Here is a 22006-nt window from a genome sequence, read left to right as displayed (position 1 = left end):
AGATGTAACACAGGGGGACCTAGGACGCCGAGACCAAGAAAAGAGGCTGTTGACCTGAGTTCTACCAGCCACCAGTGGGCACAGTGAGGCCTGAACCTGCGCCTCTCGGAGGTGTACGTCCAAGCTGCTTGTGCCCTGCCCTGCATATCTCACAAGGTTGCTGGAAGGACAGACTCAAGTCAGGGAAGTGGAGGGACTTTGTCCCCCGTGACGCTCTGTACTACTCTGAGTGAGTTGTCTGTTCCAGAACTTCAGCAGCAGAACCCCTGTCTACACCACTCCCTCTCCCTGCAGAGGCTCATTGCCTCTGTGAGTCCTTTTTGGGATTCCAGATCTTACTTCTCTCTCCTTCTTCATCCCATTTTTCTCTGTCTCTGTTATTTTGGTTTCAGAGCCATCGGTCATGTTTTTTCCCTGGATGTTGCCATCCCAAATGAAAGGGAAAAAAAAGCTTCTTCTGCTAATCCCATCGTAGACCTGGTTTCTTTTAAAATTTTCTCCTTCTTCCTCTGTCCTCATCCTGTGCTGACTTGGCCTTTGCTATTGTGGTTCCACATCTAGTAGTGTCCCCAGCTGCTTGCTGCTGTGGCCCTGCAGGAGGGCTGGAAACCGAGTCTGGGTGAAGACTGGTGTGGTTGGACATGGAGACAGCCTGGGGTTCATTCTGGCCCTGCCTCTTAGTGGCTGGCCGGCCTTGGCTTTCCTGGGAATGAAGGTCCTTATCTTCCCAGGATTAGATCAGGCAAATGACCTAACAATGTCATTAGACCATCGCTCTTTGACCTAGTAGGCCTTGAAGGTCTTGGAGAATTCTGTCATCTGTGACCAAAGACCCCTGCCCCCCATTCCTGTGCTCCCATGGCACTTAGGACACATGGGCTGGAGTACTTTTGGGGGGCTCTATTAGATCTGGCATAGTCCTGTCACTGTGTCATTGACTTCTGCTTTACCTTGTGTATTCCTCAGAGCAGGGGCGGTATGTGAAATTCAGGCTTGTCTGAATGAGGAACCCGGGTACTGACCGTCACACGATGCTGCCATCTGGGGCCCCAGCCCTCCACATTGTGTCTAGCAAGCTGGCACCTTATCGGTGTGTGTTGTTGAAATGTTACGAAGTGACTGCCATGTGCCAGAGCCTGGGCCAGGCCCGCTCACCTCTGCTCCCACGGGTTCTGAAGCCCTGTCTGATGAGGGAGGTCACGCGGCAGAGAAATAAACGCCCTCTCCTCAGACCACCCAGCCGCTGGGTGCCTTTCACGTGGTGTGAGACGTCAGGTGTGCCCCCGGCTGCATGCAGCTCAGGATGGTGCAGGGTGGGGGCCTGTGGCGGGGGGACTTGGGGCAGCAGGCAGCCCTCTTGGCTGGTGGGGAGGGGGCTGACATTTGGCCTGGCTGTCACTCCTGGCAGGCAGGGCTCAGGGGGTGGATGCCTCATCCAGACCCAATGTCCATTTTTCAATCAGAAGGAACCCTCGATGGGCGCTGTGGCGGTGGCTGAGGCCAATCGAGTGGCGCTGGGAGCCAATGTCCTTGTCACCTTCTAACAACTCATGGGGAGCTTCCGCCGGATTACGTGGGATGTTCAAGGGCCAAGTACGTCAGTGGCGGCTGTCACCACCAGAGGCCGGGCAGGGCACCGGTGCAGCTAGGGAACCTGTGCCACTGTATGTGACCACTGCCCAGCCCGGCAGGTCCTCTCTAGTCACCGGGAACGTTGAAGTTAAAGACTTTGATGGGGAGCGGCAGCGGGGAGCAGCCCAGCGCATCGCGGAGGAGACGGTGTTTCCTAACACTTCTGGAGGAGAGAGTGCCAACTGGCGTGGCCATCTCCGCTTCGGGGGTCTCCTGCAGCCTCTGCCCAGGAGTCTGGGGGCTCACGTCCATTTGCCCCTTACTCGGGAACCGTAACCCTCAGAGATCAGAAGGAGCATGGGAGTAAGACGATTCAATAAACTCACAATAAAACATCCAAAGCCTTTCATACTTTCTCACTTTCTTTAACTCAATTTATTTTTCATTTTGTGGACAGAGATTTAGTCCGGGTATTAGTTTATGATTTTTTGCTGAAGGAATTACTCAACACACACACATATAAAAAGGAAATATTATTTTTATCATTTATTTTGTGCCATGTATACCATAGGAGAAAAAAATGGAGCGAAATCACTTCAGTACCGCTGTGTTTTTCATTACAAAGTTATTACATATAGAAATTACTCCAAATTATCTGAAATGAATGGAAATTATGAGGTTTAAATTCCCCAGGTTACTGCAGGCACAGCTCTGGAAATTTATTTTGTCATCTTGCTGAACATAATTGCTACAACAAAATTTCTTCCATTTTACAACTGCAGCATAACTTATTTATACCGGTGTAGCTGTAATTTTACATCAATAAGTTGAATGGGAAGGAATACACAGGTGGTAATTGAAAACAATAATTTGTGCTGAGGTCCAGGTGGAACGGTTGGCTGAGGAAAAGACTCCAGTTACCATCGGCAACAGCTTTGTGTCACTGCGGCCTCTTCCCGTCCCGTTTGCCAACACCCGTCGCACCATCCAAACATCCTCAACCGTGTCCCCCGGGGCTGCCACCGTCAGAGCCAGGGTTTGCCCGGCTTCGAACGGTGGCCCGTAGATCCTGGTCAGGAAACTGAGGCCTCGGGGCCCTGGGGGGGATCGAGGGGCCCGTGCTGCCTCTGCGTCTCTAGTCCTTTCCTTCTCATGCCTTCCAACCTGCCTGTGGGTTGGGTGCCTGTAGGTACCCGCAGCTAATTAAGGTGTTTGATAGATTTCAATTGGAGTATGAGTTCTTGCCAGAAACATTGACAGTTCGATTCCCCGAACGCAACGCAGAGTGTTAAATCCACTAATGCTTTCTGCATTACTGTGTTCCTTCCCAGCCGGAATGTGTGGTCTGGGTACAATCCCGAAACGGTCCCCAAGCAGGCGTCCTCACTCTTCAGTTCTCTAATTGTTCCTGTTAAGCAGATACAAATAATGAAACTGCAGATGCCAGAGCTAACTCCCAACAGCTGATGAGTCTACCCGCATGAATACAGAGGTCCAAATTCAGATAAAAAAAAAAAAATGACCGTAAATCTGTCCTGTTTAGATTGCAGCCCATTGGAGACAGGTAAGAGAGAGGTGGGTGTCTATGCTCCCGTCTCGTGTTCCACTCCAGGACACGTGTGGGAGGGGACGAGGGGCTTTGTCACAAGTTCAAATGGGAAATGTTACTGCCACAGCCATATTTTAGAAGCCATTGTTGTTTCAGTGTTCCCAAAGGCTTAAAGTCACAGTGAAATCATCTTTTTTAAAGGACCCAGATTAAACTAATGCCAGAATGCACAGCAACCCAGCATCTCGGTTTTCCCTGGGTGGCATTAATTATCTTTTGTTGTAGCAAATTGTCTGCCTTGTAAATTGAGCCGAGAGAGTGTCTTCAAGCAGATGCAATGGTTTAATATGCGCACAATGAAACAACTTTTATAACTTCCATGTACTCTACATATATTATTCCATCCCCAATTATGTGCCTGCAGTTCAAACTTTGTCACAGAGGCTTGCTTGTCGTCCTGCACCCTGACCCCTTCTCTATGGAACAGAGGGGAATCCACTTAAGTGTTTTCTAGCATACAAAGTACCTTTGTTGAATTCACTGGGAAGCATTTGTGACTGTTTCTGAAACTACAAAACAACAGACGAGACCTCCCAGATCCCTTTTTCTTTTCCAGGTCTGGAAGGCATATCTGAAACAAGGTGTTGGCTGGTTCTTATTTTTATTTTTTTGGTAAGCGCCCCCTTGCAGCATTTCATTAGCTGTGCCTTCTGAGGGATGCTAGCCTGACTCATGCCTCTCTCTCTCTCTCTCCTTCTCTGTTTTTCCCTAAGCGAGTACTTGCCTCTCACTTCCCTTTCCCCCACTTCCTTTGTAGAGCGCATCAAGGCGCAGACAGGAGTTTTCAGAGCCTGGGATTGGGGGGGGGGGCGGGTGGAGCTTGCAACTGAGTCACACTCACCTACAACTCCAGTTTAGCATTTCCTGAAACTTCCTCTTTCTCAAACTGCTTAAGGATACAAACTAATTAATCCTCACAGCCTCATAAAACCCTTGTTAGGAAGGTGATCATTATTGTCTCCAACCCCAGCTCCTCCCCATCTCCTATCACCAGACACCTCATTGTAGTGCCAGTCCTGACGACAGCGGTTGACAGCCAGACTCAGAACTGAAAATTCCCTTCTGGATCCCGGTTCTTTCTCCAAATGAACCATTTCAACTCTCTATCTCTTCCTTGTCTGTGCTCCAAATAGGGTAGATCGATGGTCACCAGACCACTAAATTCAGACTAGCGTGTGCATGTGTGTATGCACGCATGCATGTATGTTTTGCATTTTCAGTTACACAATTTGTAGGCTCGGTGACTAGAGGGAAAGCAGCATAGAGCCCCTTTCTGTGCAACACACACACACACACACACACACACACACCACCACCACCACCACTCAGCCACTCTGTCTCTGTGTAAGTAGGGGTGGGGGGTGGGATTTGGTGGAGTTTGATCATCTTTGTGAACAATATTTTTTCCCAAGTCGACCAACTGGGTGATGCCAGTCCCTACCAAATTTGAATTGATGACTCAGAATTAAAATTAGCAAGGCAAGAAAATTCCAAATGAGGTGAGAAAGCAGTAGAAATAGTTCCAGATCCCCTAGTACTGAGCCATTCAATATCATTTCTGATGACAGGGACAGAGCTAGGAACATTCCATGTGGGTGTGAGTCTTTTTCATATACGGAGAGTTGGGTAAGTATTTTTAAGGAAAATAATACATGAATCAGGAACAGTGAATTTGGTTTAACCCCCTGCAGGCTGCAGCTATAAAGACAGCAGGCAGTGATGTTTCTTAGTTTTCCTAGAGCTTACCTATGCTTCATGTCCTTAAAGCAATAGTTGGAAATTTACCAAGGTATCAAGCCCGTGTTTCTTGCAGAAACAAGTGAGGTGCAATGATAACCATGTTTTAACAAAAGCAACGTTGCTAAATTCATTACATGGAAAGAATCAAGCGAACAATTGCTGGAAGGCAAGTGTTGTGGTCCTGTCTCTGCAATAAAGTGACAATGCAAAAAACCCCTCCAAATCCAGCACAGCCTTAATTGAGTCCTTATGGCATTTAGAGGTTTGCTGTAATTTTCAGAAATGTCTTAAAATAATTCTAGAAGATATGCCAGGAAGCACAAAAGGCCTCTTTCGTCTTTTTATGCTTCTGGATTTGAGAGCTCCTAGAGATTCTAGAACTGTAAGGAAGGAGATAAGGGCCATTTTGAGAGCCTTATTAATATGTATATTAAGAGGCACCTGGGTGGCACAGTTGGTTAAGCCTCCAGCTTCCGCTCAGGTCATGATCTTGAGGTCTGTGAGTTCGAGCCCTGCATGGGGCTCTGTGGTGACAGCTCAGAGCCTGGAACCTGCTTCGGATTCTGTGTCTCCCTCTCTCTGCCCATCCTCACTCATGCTCTCTCTCTCAAAAATAAACATTACAAAAATTTAATATGTATATTAATATGATTTGCTTAGTACCACGATTACAGTTTCCTCAAAAATTAAAACAAGTTAATCAATCCACTGATCAGATTGATGTGTTTTATATGTCCTCATCTTTAGTCAATAGTGTTTATAGATCCTGAGGTAAAGAAATTAACAGGCAGTTTGCTTCTGAGTTTGCTTTACACCCGTGAATATGGAAAGATCTGCCTTTTCTTTGCAGATTTTTTTTTTTTTTCTTTTTAAGCACCAGAAATGAAGCCCAAAGTAATTTGGTAAGATGTGTTGCTCAGTTTTCGCATTGCTACAAAGTTATTTGACTACGTTTTAGAGGGTGGATCCCTGTTTAAAAAAAAACAACAACAAATGAAATGTGGATTTTCCTTCTACAGAAACATTGGGAGTTCCCATTTCTATTGACACGACTTATCTTGGTTCTTTCCAGATTTTTGTAAAGACGTAATATAAAATATAACTGCTCAGAAGGCAAAGATAACACTGTAGGATCTCAAACAGAACCCCACCTCAGCTAAGAGCTAAATATTGAGAATCATTCAAAGAATTTCAAACAAGAAGCCTTGGCTTAGGGGGTCACGTGTGTGTTTAATCTGCCCCCACTGCATGGAATGCTGCATGCGCACACACAGGGAATCTGAACCCCACACAAGGTTAATAAAAATGCACTCTGATTTGATGAAATGATTTATGATTTTTGAACTACTCCTCTATAAAGAAATTTAAAGTGACTAAGAATATGGGGGATTATCTGCTGGAATGCACTGTGAAGCTAGAAAAAGAAGAGCAGGGAAATATTTGTGAGTTCAGAAAGCTTTCTAACATCTGCTCTTTCTCTCTCTTTCTCCCCTCCCTCTCTTATTCCCTTCCCCTCCTTCCTTCCTTCTTCCTTTCCCTCCCTCCTTCCCTTCCTTCCTTCCTTCCTTCCTTCCTTCCTTCCTTCCTTCCTTCCTTCCCTTTCCCTTCCTTCCCTGCAGAAAATATGCCATTTCTTTCCATCTAATTCCAGTCTGCACGAAACCCCCAGTCTGGATCAGGCACACAGTAGGCCTACAGAACGTGCTGGAGAAATGAGTTTGAGGTATGGTAATATTACTTCAGGATCACATTTGTACCTGTACTTTTTATATGCTACTGTGTTAAGCACCTGTGCGCACAAGTGCGTGCACACACACGCACACACACACACTTTTTGGGGACAGGACTTTTATGTATAGAAATGTTTGGTAGATAAAGGGGTGGGGTGGGGTGTGTGTGCGCGCGCGCGCGTGCAGTGACCTTCTCAGAAGGGTACTGGGCACCCCGCCTGTCTAGGGTCCTGAGTAAGGAGTAGGGCCCAAGCTCCGCCACCCCCTCTGGCACCGTCTGTGGTCTGGGCATCAAGAGAGGGGACATGTTAGTGCGGGGCTAGCTGCCAAAGCCAGGCGGGGTCGAGGGAGAGGTTAAGGTCGGGGGAGAGGCGGCTATTGATCTTGCGTGGAACGAGAGACAGAGAGCGCAGCAAGACTAAAGGGGGAGCTGTGAGACCAGACATTAACAGCTTTCAGCGCTAATGATGCCCGTGCCAGACGGGCAGAGGGAAAAAAAGGAGACTGGAGCGGCAGCTGGGATTGCTCTCTGCCTGCACCCGGCCGCCTCTCGGGCGAGGAGGAGGGAGGTGGCGGAGGAGGACGACGAGGAAGGGGAGGAGGAGGGCGAGAAGGAGGAGGAGGGGGGGGAGGAGAGGGCGAGGGGGCCAGCCCAGGGCTGGGCAGGGGCAGGGCGGCCTCTCCCCGGCCGCCGCGAGGTGGAGCGCGCCGGCGGGTGGCGGCGTGTCCGGCCCTGCGCCGGCCCGCCCGCGCGTCCCTCTTCCCGCCGTCGGGGCAGCGCGGGGCCAATGAGGAAGTGCTCTCCGGGTCCGTCGCGGCCCGCGCCGCCCCCTGCCCGCTACTTCCTGCCAGGGGTGGGGCAGGGGTGCCCGGGTCCGCAGACCCCGCCGCCGGAGCTCCTGCCGGAGCTCCTGAGCGTCCTGCGCAGTACGCGGAGGGGGTCCCCTTTCTTGCAGAGGGCTGTCGCAGCCCCCTCCCCCCCACCCCCCCCCCCCCAGGCCACAGACCGCGTCCCCAGTCCTGGTAATTAACCCCAAGAGGGCCAGGGTCGCAGGTTGGAATTTTGGGCGCCGGGCCACCGGCGGTGCCGAGCAACAGGCTAGCCTCGGCGATTTGAGTCAGACCTGCCCCAGGCGCTGTGTGACCTTGGGCAAAGCGCTAACCCTTTCTGGACTTCACCGCGCCGGTTCTCAGACTGAGAGCTAACTCCCAAATTTAGGAGTGTGGGCCGGTTGGGATGACAGTTTATGCTTTTTCTTAAGTTTATTAAAGGTGCGTGTGAGCATTTTTTATTTAGGCCACTTTCCTGGAAAGATTTTCACGTTGGGGCTGGATGGGAGGAGGGAGAGGTAGGTACTTCTGGACTTTGGGCCACGTGGAGGTGGGGTGGAGGGCAGCTGTGTGTAGTCGAGGTGGGGGGAATGCCGATTCCTACCCACCCCCTCCCTGCCCGGTGCTCACCTCCTCGGACGCAGACCCTTCAGCCCAGTGCTTAAAATTGCATGCTAGGGCACATTTTATTGTTATTAAATTAGGGGTGGGGGTTTGGACTGGGAGTTCACTGCGCTCTAAGTTGTTGGTGCCTTCGCCCCACCCAAGACCTTGGGGGCGAGCTAAAACTCCATGTGTCCCCCAAGGAAAAGGCCCCGAGGGAGGCGGCGCGCCGGGAGGCGTCACCGCCCAGCCAGTCGCTGGAGTGCAGCCGCCAGAGCCCGGCCTGGGGGCGGGGTGGGGTGGGTGCAGCTGGGCTCGCCCGCGAAGCCCAGCCCTGAGCCAGGCCCCGACCCGCCCTGGCCGACTCCCGGCCCAGACCAGAGGAACCCTGAGATGGGAGAGGGGTCCAGCGCGTGGCGCTCCCAGCCATGGAGGCAGATCATCACATAAGACGAAGTTGGCCGCGGCCTGCGGAGGGATGGGGCGCGGGGTGAGGGAGCTGTCCACGCGGCCGAGGCCTGGCCTTGTCCCCAGGCCACCGACAGGCCCCCACAACTCCTCTTGTCCTCGCCGGCTGGAGATCAAACGGCTGACAAGGCAGCTGTGTCCTTCCCAGTCTGACGGGAGATTTCAAGTCCTGCCCTGGGCGGAGGCGCACTGGGGGTGGGGGTGGGGGTGGATGCTTACTTGCAGGTGTCAGTAATTGTCAGGGGGGTGAGAGGGGACTGGGGGACCGAAGGGGGTCACCCACCCGAGTATCTTCAGCGATCCGGCCACGCCCACTTCTGGGCCAACCCGTGCATGTCCCTCTCCCACGCGGAGCACCCTGTCCCCTGACCCCTACGCTTCCCACAGACCCAGGCCTCAGACCCGTGTTTGACCTCAATGAGTTTATGGGGGAAAGGCACAGATTCGGGTGAATGAATATTCCCTCCGGAATGGGACTCACACAAGGTCTCACGTTCCCTTTTCCCCCAGTTGTGCTCTTAATTCTTTCCTTCTCTTACTGTCTTTTATTTTGTCGGCGTGGCTCTCCCAGAGTGTGTAATATAAGGATTTCTATAGGAGACATTTTTTGGAAGTTTAACCCCGACCCCCCCCCCCCAATAAAACAAAAGTAAAAACAGCTAAGCTCTTCTCCAAGGGGGTTAAATAAACTGACCACGTCCCCTTGTCGATCCCAGTCCACTCAACACAGCCCTTCCTCCCTTCAGTCCAAAAGAGCTTTTGGCGGGGTAGGTGGGGACTAGCGTTGATTCAACTAACTTCCACGCACTCCTTACTCCTCCTTCCTTCTCAGGGGGTCCTGCTCCCCGGAGGGGAGGAGGGATGAACAGGATTTTCTTTTATTTAAAAATACCCTCCTACCCCTCCCCTTTTGCGCTGCGGGTGCACAGGGAGAAGAGGAGCGCCCAAAAACGCTGTTTGCACGTGTGGCCGGCCTGGACGAGTGTGCGCACGGGCGAGTGTGTGTGTGTGTGTGTGTGTGTGTGTGTGTGTGTGCGCGCGCGCGCGCGCGTGTGTCTCTGTGTGTGCTTTCTTGTTCTCTTACAGGGTACAATGTTAAAAAGCCACCGCTAGTCGCCCCCAGTGCTCCGACTCTCTGGGTCTTTTTGTCTCTAGTGCAGATTAAACGTCACGTCCGCACTTGAACTTGAATTTTATCCCATTGTACAGAGGCAGCCCCAGCCATAGAGAGACCGAGAGCTCCCAGAGAACCCGGACTCCGCCATCTTCACGTTGCAATCTATAGCTCCCAGTCCGCGCCCGCACCGACCCAGGCGCACTGGGCGAGCCGCCCCTCAGCCCCGCTCCCCCCGGGCCCGCGGCGCCAGGGGAGCGCTGGGGAGCGCTCGCGGGGACCCGGCAGCTTCTCCGGCCGGCGCCAGCCTGCCAGGTGAACTGGGAAGGAGCCGCTCCTGGAGTCCCCCCAGAGCCTCGGAAGGGTCAGTCTCCGAGAAAAAAACAGGCAGCCCGCAGAAAGCCCAGAAACAACCGAACCCGGGCAGTTTTACATTGCTTTGGGTTTTCTGAGGGGGCGGGGTGAGGGGGTACGAGACAAGTCCCCAAGTTTTCTTTGCTTTTTTTCCCTTCTTTTATTTTTTATTTGTTTGCATTTTTCTCCCCCCCCCACCCCACCCCCCCACCTCCTGGTAGCAGTGCGCTTTCCACCTACCAGACCCTGAAAGAAAGTGTCAGGAGCCGGTGCAAAATCCGGTTTAAGTTCAAGAAGACATTTGGAAGTCCAGGAGGCCAAGCAGTTTGAAGAAGTGTAAGCGATTTTTTTTTCCTTGAAAAGAATATATTTTTAAAGAAACCAGCCAGTCCGCGGCAAGCAACAGCAGATTTTTTTTTTTTTGCCTCTTTCTCCTATTTTAGATCGAGAGATTTTTCTTTTCTTTTTTTCCTTCTCTTTTTCTTTTTGCAAACAAAGCAAAAAACAGCATAGAAGAAAGAGCAAAATAAAGAAGAAGAGGAGGAGGAAGAGAGGGCAAGAGAGGAAGGGAGAAAAAAAAACACAAAACACCAACCCGGGCAGAGGAGGAGGCGCGGCGGCAGCGGCAGCGGCGGCGGCGGCGGCGGCGGCGGCGGCGGCAGCGGCAGCGGCAGCGGCGGCGGCTCGGACCCCCTCCCCCGGCTCCCCCCATCAGTGCAGCTCTCCGGGCGATGCCAGAATAGATGCCGGGGCAATGTCCCGCCGCAAACAGGGCAACCCGCAGCACTTGTCCCAGAGGGAGCTCATCACCCGTAAGTGTCCGCTGCGTGCGCGCCAGGGGCCGGAGGATGGGGCTCCGGGTGCCCGGGGCTGGGTACACCGAGCCGGGCGCTGCCAGGCCGAGCGCCGGGGCCGCCCGCGGGCTCGCAGAGGCAGCTGCGTCGGCCCAGAGCATGGTGGGGGGCGGGGGGGGGCATAGGAAAGTTTCTTTGCAGCCCCGAGAGTCGGAGCGCTGCTCAGGCAGACGCGCCTCGGGCTCGAGGGCCTGCGGAGCGGGCTCCGGGCCGGGGAGGGGGCTCGCAGGCTGGAGGAGGTGTGTGTGCACGCGGAGCCCGGCTGGACGCTCGCCCCTCCGAGCGGCGTGTGTGGCGGCGGCGGCGCTGGTGGCGGGGTTTGGAGAGGAGGGGGAGGGGGCTGGGGGAGCGGAGGGGGAGGGGGGAGCCGGGAAGTGGGGAAAAGTTGGCGAGCGCGTGGGTCCGCTCTGACGGCGCGGGCGGAGGAGAGCGGGGTGCGCTCCGGCCTAGGGGAGATGCGGGGCTACGGGCCGCCGGCGGCTCCGAGTCCCCGGTCGCTGCACTCGGCCGGGCAGGGCGCCGGCCACGCCGGTCCTAGCATTCCGCCGCCGCCTTTCTCTCCCCTCCTCTTGCTATTTGCAAAAGAATCCAGCTGCGCGGCTGTTTGCTGGGCTCTTGCCTCCCCCCCCCCCCACCCCATTTCCCCACCTCCGTCTGTCTCCTGGGATGATCTTGTCTTCTATCCCCCACTCCAAAAAAAGGTGGGGGGATTGGGGGCTGGTGAAAAAAACCCCGCCACGGGGAAAAAGGATTGCCAGCCAGGATTGGTAAGACAGGGATGTTCTTGTAAAATAGGAAAAAGAAAAAAAAAAAAAAGAAGAAAAAAGAAAAGGAGAGAGACCTATCAATCTCTTACCCATCTTTCTATCTCAGTATGTTTCATCTCGCTTCTCTAAATAAACAAGGCAGGTCGCCGTGGAAATCCGCCGGCTGAAATCGTGTGGATTTCCAGCAAGGGGCCGGACAGGCAAAGTCAGGCAGCGGGGCAGAGACGCAGCAGTTTCCAGCGCCCCAGTTGGGTTTATTTAGAAAGGGGAAAAAGCGAGCGCGAGCCGGCCAGGTACGGTGTTTGCAGGGGAGCTCGCCCCGAGTGCCCGCACAGTTGCAGGGGGAAGGACGGCTCGCAGCGATCCCTGCCCGGCGCAGCCCGCGGGGCCGCTGATCCGCGGCGCGCGAACATCTCCCTGCGGTCCTTTCTCTCGCGGTGCCTACCTAGATCGCCGTTGCTTGCTTGCTTTCTTTCTTTCTTTCTTTCTTTCTTTCTTTCTTTCTTTCTTTTTTTTTTTTTTAATTGCAATAGAAATAAAACATCCTCAGGGTGCCATCGCGACCACGGACAGGTTGTGTTCCTGGAATCGTCCGAGCACCTCGTCGGGCTGGGGCCGGGCAGCCCGCGCGGAGGTGGAGAGGGCTGCGCGCCCAGCCGCAGCCGAGGACTGGCTGCGGGGCGGCCGAGAGCCGAATATTTATGTTATATTTTAAAAAATTTAAATAAATAAATAAATATATAAAGGGGCTCTCCCCTCCCCTGAACACCCAGCATAGGAGCCATCTGCTCGGAGCATTTGCTGCTGCCGTCTCTCCTTTGTTACAGCAGATACATTAGTAAGAATTTGTGGATTTATTATTGTTTTTTTGGGGAGGGGAATAGATTTTAAAGCGGGGTTCGCCTTGGGAGAGGGATGCGTTTTTGGTGGGAGGGAACAGAACTTCCCTTTTATTTTGCACCATTGAAGACTCACTGGTTGCATTTAAAACAAAATGTTTTACAACCAGACTTGAGCATGGTTTGATTAAGGTCCCTTTTTGGCCGGTTGACATTCCGTCCTTTTACCAAGCCAGTAGCCATCAGCTTATGCCTCTGCGCCCCCCCACCCCCTTTAGATGGTGGACTGGTGGTTACAATGTCTATATTGGCAGAGGTTAATTTCTCTAGGAGGCAATTTGCCCCTCCATACCCTCTGTGTAATTGTGAGGGGTTTTGAGGAGGGGGAAGTTGAGGGGGGGTGTTCGGGCAGTGGGGAGCAGTCTTAGGGCTGCATCGCCAGGCTGGAAGCAGCGAAAGGAGTCGGGAGTGTTTGCAGTTGTGTTTAAGGGGGGGAAGAAGCAGGTAGGTTTGTTTTGCCTTTGCTCTCTCCTCCTCTGGCATTCCTGGGACAACAGGAGAAAGCCCTGGTCAGGAAGACTGGTGGCAGCTGGGTGTGGGGGACAAGGCGTGCCTGGTGCAACATCCTTCCATCCTTCATTTGTTCCCCCTCTGTCTCTCAGCCTTGCTCGGAGTGGTGCTGGGGACAGACAGCCGCTGGCTGCCACTGGAGCAGGGAGGGAGGGAGAAGAGAGAAGCAAAGGAAAAGAGGGGCGAAGGAAATCTTGCCTGCCTTTCAGGGGCACATGGAGCTCAGGGCATGTGCAGGGGGTCAAGCAGAGAGAGTGGTCCAACCAGTTTTCAGACAAGGCTATTTATGATCAAAAAGCAGCTGGCTTTTCTGTTTGTCCTGTGTCACCCCGGGAGGTGGGAGGGCAGAAAGGGGAATGGCAAGAATTAGATGCAGTTTAGGCTGCGTGGCCTGTGGAAGTGTCTCTGCACAGTGATGCAGGAGTCGTGGGTTTAGGGTGCTGGAGAGCCCTGGCCAGCAAATGAGTGCTGTCACAGCCCTGACCCGGGGTTCGCATTTTAGATTTTAAATGTGAAAGGAACTGCCCCAAATGTGGTGTGTCTTCAGTGGGGTGGCAGCCCGTGGTTCTTTAGAGACGATGCAACTTAGCATAACTGCTGGTCTGGGAAACGGGAAGAGCACAGAAATAGCAGATAATCTTGGGGGGGTGGGTAGAAGAGCTCTGTAGTGAGCTGGTTAGATATACAGACAGGGACGGAGAGAAGTATAAACCAGTGTGGGGGACAGCTGGGGATGGAAACCTGGGCTTCTGGTTTGTTTCAAAATATTTGACCCAGATGGGTATGGCTTTTAGAACCGGAGGACAGACACAGCTATTAATAAAAACAAACACAAAACAACACAGTGACAACAGTGAGGAGGGAAGAAGAAGGGGGCAGTGGCTGACCAGGCAGAGGGAAGGGTTGTGAGCCCACTGTGCCAGACAGGGAGAGTAGGGGGAATGAAATGCAGTCCAGTCCATGAAGGAGCTCCAAGGCTTTTCAGAGAAAATAAGATGTCCATGGCAAATTATACAACCCTAGCGAAGGTGATTTTTCAACAACCTACCAACAGGTTTCCTTGGAAGATCAGTGATTTTCTGTATGAATTCACGATTTTGCAAAACAACTAGAGACCCAAGGTTTGACACGGGAAGTTAGGCTAACTGTGTTAATTTCACGGTTGCCTTTTAAATTGGGTTTTGCTGTGGCTGTGTGTTTTGGAGGTGGCTGGCTTCACAATGACCTTAACTCTCTGGGGTATAGTGTATCTCCAGTTATCCACAGTCTTTCAAGATTGGGCCTCTGATAAATTTCACAAGCCATGAGCCCCTCTTTTTTTTGGGGGGGGTGGTGGGTAGGGGGAGTGAAGTTTGTCTCCCACTCTGCACAGAAGGGAACCCCATATCATTAGAAGTGTGATATAAGTCAGCTGCTCTGATTCCACGGGAGAATAAAAATGTGTTCATCAGAGGTGTTATGCCAGGCTGATTTTATTCATTTGTAATTCACACCTGAGAGAAAACAGCCGTGAGCGTATTTTAACAACCCTTAATATTTTTAAAGGGTATTCTTTCCCTCCCTGAATATTATGTACATACGCATATTTCTTCCTTTAAGGGTAGGAGCTTGCTATCTGCCCGGACTTTGGCCTTGGCGATTTTTGTCTGGCCTTCAAAATATTTCGTAACCGAAAACGAATCATTTCTCAAGTGCTGGAGCGAATGCGGTGGCTTTGGTGAAGCCTTAGGAACATGGAGGGAGGCTGGGGTCAGACAGCTGGGGTGGGACACTTTGCTGACCACAGTGCGGGACCAAAGGGGGCTTCCTGACCGAAGAGAAGGCCAGCTTTAGGTGCATCTGATGGTAATTGGCGTTAGGTCTCAGGTCAGATGGAAACACGCAGAGCGGTTCGTTTACAGATGCCAGCTGCTGACTGTGGAGCGCACCAGTTTCTAGCGCCTTACCACAAGCGAGCTCTCGACGCTTTGAGCTTAGAGCATGTCTTCGACCAGCCTTTCCTTTTCTCCTTTTTCATCTCCCTTCCTGATTGCTTTGCATTCTCTGTTGCTTGTTGTGATAAAATACTTTTCCAAAACAAACTTTCAGTTGAATTGGCTTCTGGTTGATGGCAAGCCTGAAACGCCGCGCCGTGCCTGGTGCCACTTGGCAGCTAGGGGGAGCTCGGTGCCCGTGTCATGCCTTGGCGCCTCGCTACAATGGGCCAGGAGCGAGCTTCCGTGGGTTTCCACCCGCTGCCGCAGCACTTTGCATTGCTGCTGCAAAATGTCTTAAGTGTGAAGTTGTAATATTGATTTTCCTGCAGAGATTCAAGCGGGACAAAAATGAGAATATAAGTTTGAGAAATCATTTTCAAGCTATTGGCATTGATTTACAAGCCCTCACTAGGCAGATGGGGGCCTTTTTCTTTTTTCTTTTCCCGATTTTTTTTTTTTTAAACAGTTAGTTAGAATGGTTAGTTCGAACGGGTGTGTTTCCCCCTATTAGTCTGTGGTCTTGACTTTCTGCAAATTCCATTAGGCTCTTAAGGCATCCGTGATCAGATTGAGGGCGGGACTCTGGGAAGAGTATACATCATTTTGTCCATTTCTGTGTTGTATGTCAGAGACCCGGGGAACGGTCGAGAATCACTGCTTTTGGGAGTCATGCTCCTAAAACAGCTTGATGAATGGAAATCCTTTCAGCTCAGGTTTTATAACACTTGGATTCTCAATTCCATTTATTAGGTAATGTTCCCACTGTACTAAGGGAAATAGCACCATTCCCCAAAGATATCAAATGCCAACTCAAATAATGTGTAAAACTTTGGAAGGAGTATAGGCTTGCTAGACCCAGCGTTGCTAATACCTTTCACCCCCAACAGTGCCCTTAATGGATGGCTCTTAATGAGACTCTTTCTCTCCTAAACGTGTAATTTAGTGCTGGGGCATATATGTGCTTTTGATCACGGGGTTTCTGGATCTATCATGTCTTCTCCAAGTTCAAGAAATCTGCAGACAGCACAGTTAACCCCGAGTCTTGTGCTTGAGTTCAGTATATGGGCAGAAGAGGTTGCCCTGAGACTGGAAAGAGTGCTTTATTCTAACCTGAAAGAGAAATAAATTAGGTCAGACAAAAGCCTAGTGCTGTCATCAGCTGAGAAAGAGGCTTCACTCTCCAGTGCGGAGGGCCAGCAATTTATCTGATGATTTCTCTACTTCATTCAATGTTTGAATTGAGCCAGTCGCGAGCATATCGCGGCTCATTTGACAACTCAAGATGAAGTGGCACAGTCACCTCACAGCCTTGGGCTGGGCAGTGGCCTTCGGCCTGCAGAATATCGTTAAAAAAATTCAGTTTAGAAATAGCCAATCCTTCACCTTGGAACTTGGGAGAGTTTCAGGAGCTGTAACTGAACACGGACTGCAGATATGACGGTGCTTGACAAAAACAGTGTATGTGGGGAGGGTAGAGATGGGGTTCTTGACCTTTGGGGACGGCCTCCTGCATCCCGTGTGGCTAGAGGAAGGCCCCTCTGGCTGTCCCGTTAGGGCCTACCTTTAGCGGAAGCTCTCTGAGGACTTGGGACTCCAGGTTTCATGCTGGGGTCACATCTGGGAGGACAAGGAAAAATAAACGCTCCTTGGGGACTGCACCCAGCACCACACGGTCAAGTTGCTGATGCCGGCTGAGCATCCTTCTCTGAAGGTGGTGGTAGCTGTAGGCACACTGACGTATTTTTTCACGGGGAGAGGGCACAGAGAGATACTGGGAATGAATGAATGTCACCCAGCTGCTCTGAGTATGGCTTTGTCGCTTCGCAGTGCTCTCCATTTACTCACACGATCGGGTCTGGGGTCCTGCGTGCCCTGTGGGCCCCCCCACCCCATTCCCTCTTCCCACAAATCTCTCTTCCTTTCCAGGGAGGCAGTGAGATCTGCTCGTGTTCTGGTCCCCATTTCTCTACCCCTCCCCAAGAAAAGCTGTTTGTTGATTGCCTCTTTTGAGCAGTACTTTCCCCAAGGCGTGTATAAAAAGTGCCAACAGCAGGCTATTTGGAGACCCGCGAAAGCACAGGGACACACTTCTTTCGTCTACTGCACGAGCCAGTGGGGGGGGGGGGGGCGCGGGGGTTGGGGAACAGCATCGGTTTTACTGGCAAAAGTGACACCAGATCGAGGTTTGATTAATGGTGCTGCGTTCACCGGGACTTTGCGTCCGGCATTTTGACACACGCAAGTCTTTTGTGTAGTTGCTGAAATTCAAGAATTTCATTCTTTCTTTCTTTCTTTTTTTTTTTTTTCCTCCAAGAGAGCTGATAATCTGCTTGGGTGTTGAATTAGCCAGCCCGAGTTATTTTACTAGAGTGAAATCCCAGACCACACAAAATTAAGTAACTTCAAAGTAAAAAAAAAAAAAAAAATCCTCTGTTGTATACAACTTTTTTTTATGACCTCCTTCCACTGAACTGCAGAAATACAAATACATTTGTGAATGTGCTGGTGAGTTCTCTACTAAAACAACGCGCATAAATGACTCGAGAAAGTTGAATGCCAGTGTTGCTGTGATTAGCTTGTGCTTCAGAAATGGATGTGCTGCTAAGAAAAAAAAAATTTTTTTTTTCATGGGGTCATGTTTAAATTTCTACCTTGGAAAGGAGATGTTGAAAATGGCTTCTGTCCTTCCTCTGTCGCTCTCAGCCTCAGAGAATGTCCTCCGGCTAAAGGCTTACAGGCTGGTGTCCTGTAAGGGTCCTTCTTTTCTTCTGCTTAGCACCTTTGAAAAAGCATAGCATTAAATAAAACAAATCTCTTCATTTGGCCTCAAAGCGTGCTTTTATATCCTGTCATTATGAGCCCTGTTGTGGCTCTGCAGATTTAAGGCATTTGCAGCTTTGTGGACTCTGCTGAACGTGCTTGGAAGGGTTTCTATGGTGGTAAATCTTTTTTCTTTCTTTCTTTTTTTTTTTTTTTTTTTTTTTTTTTTTTTTTACTTTTAAAGCAACTATTTTATTTATCAAAACATAGGTCACTCCATTCTCTGGTTTTGTGGAGTTGGCTTTTTATTAGTAGCCTTTTAGTCATGGACAGGATCTGTGAGCGCACCTGAACGCTGTTTTCTTTATTCGTTTCGCCCTTTTTTTTTCTTTGGCTGCCTTTGAATGTGTGAGACCAGGCCTCCTGAGCTCAGTTTTTGGAGTTCTGGAGAGGTGGATGCGGTGGGCGGGGGGAAGGGAAGGTCGGGTGATGGTCTTCAGTGCAAGTTGGGATGTTTTTCAAGGAGCTGTTGTTGAAACCAGGCTGGGTTGTGTAGGGCAGTGTGTGCATGTGGGGGGGGTCCTCCTCCCACCCTCAGACCTCCCCATCCAGCCTCTGTCACAGGGCTGGGTGACTGAGATTCTTCCTGTACCCCCAACAGGAATCCCCGCCTTCCTGGAATGCAGGCCAGACTCAGGCCTTCCCCTGCAGGCCCCGTCAGCCAGACCCCAGGTCATGTCCACGGGTTGCCCAACAAGGAGGTGTCTTCAGTCTTCTCCCTGTCTTCCTACCTGGCTGCCAGAAATCGCGACAGTTTCACTGGAGGCTCCAGCAGGGGTTGGTGTGGAGCAGAAGGGGCCTGGTGGGGTGGTGGCCCCCACGTGTGCCCGTCCTGACAGCAGATTCGAGGGCGGTAGACAGGAGGCCTTTGGAGCATCTGGGAGAGGCACAGGGTCTCGGCCAGCGGCTCTGAGACCTGGACCGGCTGCACTGCTCAGTCCTCCCGAGAGGGCAGGGGGTCAGGTGAAGGAGCTCACCTGTGCCAGGCGGCCTGCTTATACCTGCCAGGCTGTGTCCTCCCAGGGCCAGAAGCCGCCCTCGGCCTTGCTGGCTGCAGGAATTCGGTGGGCAGACGGGGCTGGGGCCCGGACGGTGGCTCCCACCCTCAGACGTGTTCTAACCCCTCCTGGCCCCGTGAGGCCATTCCTCCTAACGCATGCCTGGCCGGGCTGACGTTCTGCTCTTATCTCCGCTGCCTCTGCCGGGCACTTCATTATTCCCAATGTTCGGAGAACTTCATAAAACCTCTTGTCGTGCCTTTAAGCGCCATCTAGTCATAGATTATTTTCTCCACCAAGAATTGATTCCTTCTCTCTCCCATCCACCCGTCTCCTTCCTCCCCTCCCCACGGTTGTTATTTTCTCTTGGACCCAATAAATTAAAAATTGATGGCAGCTCAGAAAGTGTTGTGCTCCGTCGAGTGCGCGTGTTGGTGGCGGTGTCAGTGCCGCCTGGAGTCTCGGCCCCTCCCGGAACGTTCTCGGGGAGGAGAATGAAAAGATCCCTTCACAGATTATTGGTGAGCATGGCTTCCGTCTTCGTAGGAAGCAGGTGTAAAGTCTCCAGTCGGACGCAGAGCTCTGGCGGACAGATGCTGAACATTTCTCGTAAACACGCGTACACATCGTGATGGCGGCTGTGACGTTGGTGGCACACGATTTTAAGAGCCTGGCACCCCTCCCCCCACATCCTTCTCCTACCCACTCCCCCATCACCGAAACAATAATTCTTCATAGGTTTCTCTTGGACTGGGGCTTAGCGGTTAGGGATTTGGATTTGAATCGGTGCAGGGTAAGGGCGACATGGGCCTGTGTGCTGTATGTGAAGCAATGCACACACACTCTGGGGACAGCAGGCGGTCGGCCCCTTGGCTGGAATCCCCCAAAGGGCAGGTGCATGGGCAGTTGTTACAGATGGACCAGGGCGGGTGGGGCCCTGGGAACCCTGCCTGTGGGGGAAATCACTGGCCAGGTAAGGCCCTGCTAAGCCTTTGCAGCTGCTGGGGGGTCCTGTTGGCTGCTTGGCCGGGTCGGTGTTAACGATGTCTTTCCATTTCTGTCTTCTGCCCCAAATTCCTTCCCAGCGGAGCTAAGGCATGGGGGAGTTTGTCTTAGGCTCAAGCGCTTTCCCCATCTACTTGACAACAAATAACCATTATTATTTGCGAACCCTGATTTCATTGCTTCTAAATGCGTTTATCAGCTGGGAGGAGGCCTACCCTTGTAAATAAAATGTGGTTTTGTTGTAAAAGAAAATTAACTCTGTGTGTGTGTGTGTGTGTGTGTGTGTGTGTGTGTGTGTGTTTGAGAGGCAGGATATGTATTTGTCTGGGAGCTTTAGGGTTTCGTAGTTCAGAACTCACCCCAATGTGAAAGCTGACCCTGCGTCCACTGGTTTGTCCTCTTAATAAGTCAAACATTTTAGCAATCCCTGTACTTTATTCGGCTCATAATAGTGAGAGCAGCAAGCAGTATTTTCCAGAGCCGCCTGACAGTTGGGGAGCTTTTCACGAAAGCAGAAATCCTCCCAGAGGAAGGACCTCATCTCTGCCTTCTTTCTTTAAGGCCTGAGTTTGCCGGACAAGGCAGCCTGAGGGGCTGGTTTGTTGGGTGGGTCTGGGAATTCGAAAAGCTGTTTTCGTTGTGTGTCTTTTCTCTTTCCTGGTGGTTTGTTGTCTCTGGGTGACCGTTTGGGCCGCTCCGGCTCTTCCAGCAGAGGCATGGGGTCAATGAGCTGTGTGGGGCCCTGAGGCCCCAGGACCGGACCGGAAGGGCAGGACCCTGCCCGCAGGACAGGGAAAGGAGGGTTCCGGAGGGCCAGACGTGTCTCCCTTTGCCCTTCCTTGAGCGTGGCCAAGTGGCTTTTTCTCCTTTTATTTCTTCCAGCGTCGATACGGTTCTAAGAAGGGACGCACACGCGCGCGTGCACACGCACCCCACACACCCGGCTTGGTATCCGCCTGTCGGCGGAAATGAAACCACAGCCCGTCTTTGGGGGTGTCTCCGAGGGCTGTGAGCACAAGCCTCCGGGCTCAGCCAGCTGTCTCGGTCCACCCCCTGCGACCCAAAACTTGACAGTTGAGGGGTTCATGCTGACTCTGTTCCCTGAACTTTGGGGGTGATGTTGCCACCTTCCTGGGAAGTATCTCACCCGGCAGGGCCCCACACCCCAGGGCTGGAGAGAGGAAACCCCATTCTTGGAGCTGTCATCTTTGAGTTTGACTTTCAACACTGACAGTGGGAGGCAAGATTTGTTTGTTTCTTTTGCCCCTGGCCCTCTCTAGGAGGCCGCTAGCTGGGCCCTGGGCCCTGGGTCTGGGAAGTCCGGGTTCAGAGCTGTTCTGTGGGACACCCTGCAGGGCTGGCTGCCCAGGAGGCTTGGCTGCAGAGGGGGGCTGGGGGGAGGGGCGGTGCCCAGAGTCAGGACTGCAGCACAGTGAAGGGTTTTGGATACTTTCAAACTCAGTGCAGGGGATTCACAGGGCCTGCTGCATGAGGAAAGTGAAAAGGCGGAGAGAGCCAAATAAAGGAAAGAAAACCAGATGTTGCCAAAAAAAAAAAAAAAAAAAAAAAAGAGAGAGAGAGAGAGAGAGGTTGAGAGAGAGAGAGAAAGGAAAAAAGTGTTGGTACCCAGTCCTTAGCAAAGGATAGTAGGCAGTCAGGAGAGCTTGGGGACAGGCAGGCTTCCTTGACCTTTGCTAATTCTGAAAGAAGTCTGTGTTTCTTTTGAATTAAAGGGACGAATTGAAATTACGTAGCTTAAACCCTGGGAGCAGAGAGGAGGTGTTGGAGCTTTCTAGAGCTCCTCCCAGGGGAGCGGACAGACAGGGCTGAAAAAGTTAATGAAAAGCAAAACAAAACACAACAAGGAAAAGAAAGATTAAGCTATTGAGCAGCAGGAAACACCTCCCGGTCCTCAGCGAGGATAGTCACGCTGGAAGGGTGGCCGCCTCGGTGACGGTGACGCAGCAACGTGCCAGGCCTACTTGCGAGTGGCAGTTCAGACAGGACCGGGTCCGGCCACCCTTCCCACCGCGGAGCTTGGAGCTTGCCCCGTCTGTCGGAATGCTCTGTTTCATTTTGTACTTTTTTTTTTTTTTGCTTTTCATCTCATTTCCTTTGTGCTTCTCTCCTTTTTTTTTTTTTAACAAAACAATATT

General features: G+C 51.8%; 1 protein-coding gene across 4 annotated transcripts in view; it reads left to right on the top strand.

Moving 5' to 3' along the window:
• Nucleotides 1–10665: 10665 nt before the first annotated feature.
• The window catches only part of BCL11B (BCL11 transcription factor B), a 96979-nt gene continuing 85638 nt past the window's right edge, over nucleotides 10666–22006 (top strand). For all 4 annotated transcript variants that reach the window (XM_047863985.1, XM_047863982.1, XM_047863984.1 and 1 more), the window contains exon 1: nucleotides 10666–10833. In XM_047863985.1, the coding sequence (XP_047719941.1) occupies nucleotides 10776–10833 (58 nt within the window). In that variant the 5' untranslated portion in view covers nucleotides 10666–10775. The remainder of the gene's footprint in view (nucleotides 10834–22006) is intronic.

Source organism: Prionailurus viverrinus, chromosome B3 (assembly GCF_022837055.1).
Source record: "Prionailurus viverrinus isolate Anna chromosome B3, UM_Priviv_1.0, whole genome shotgun sequence".
NCBI classification, from domain to species: Eukaryota; Metazoa; Chordata; class Mammalia; order Carnivora; family Felidae; genus Prionailurus; species Prionailurus viverrinus.
Note: the sequence above shows the minus strand (reverse complement) of the source record. Positions and strands in the feature narration are given on the sequence as shown.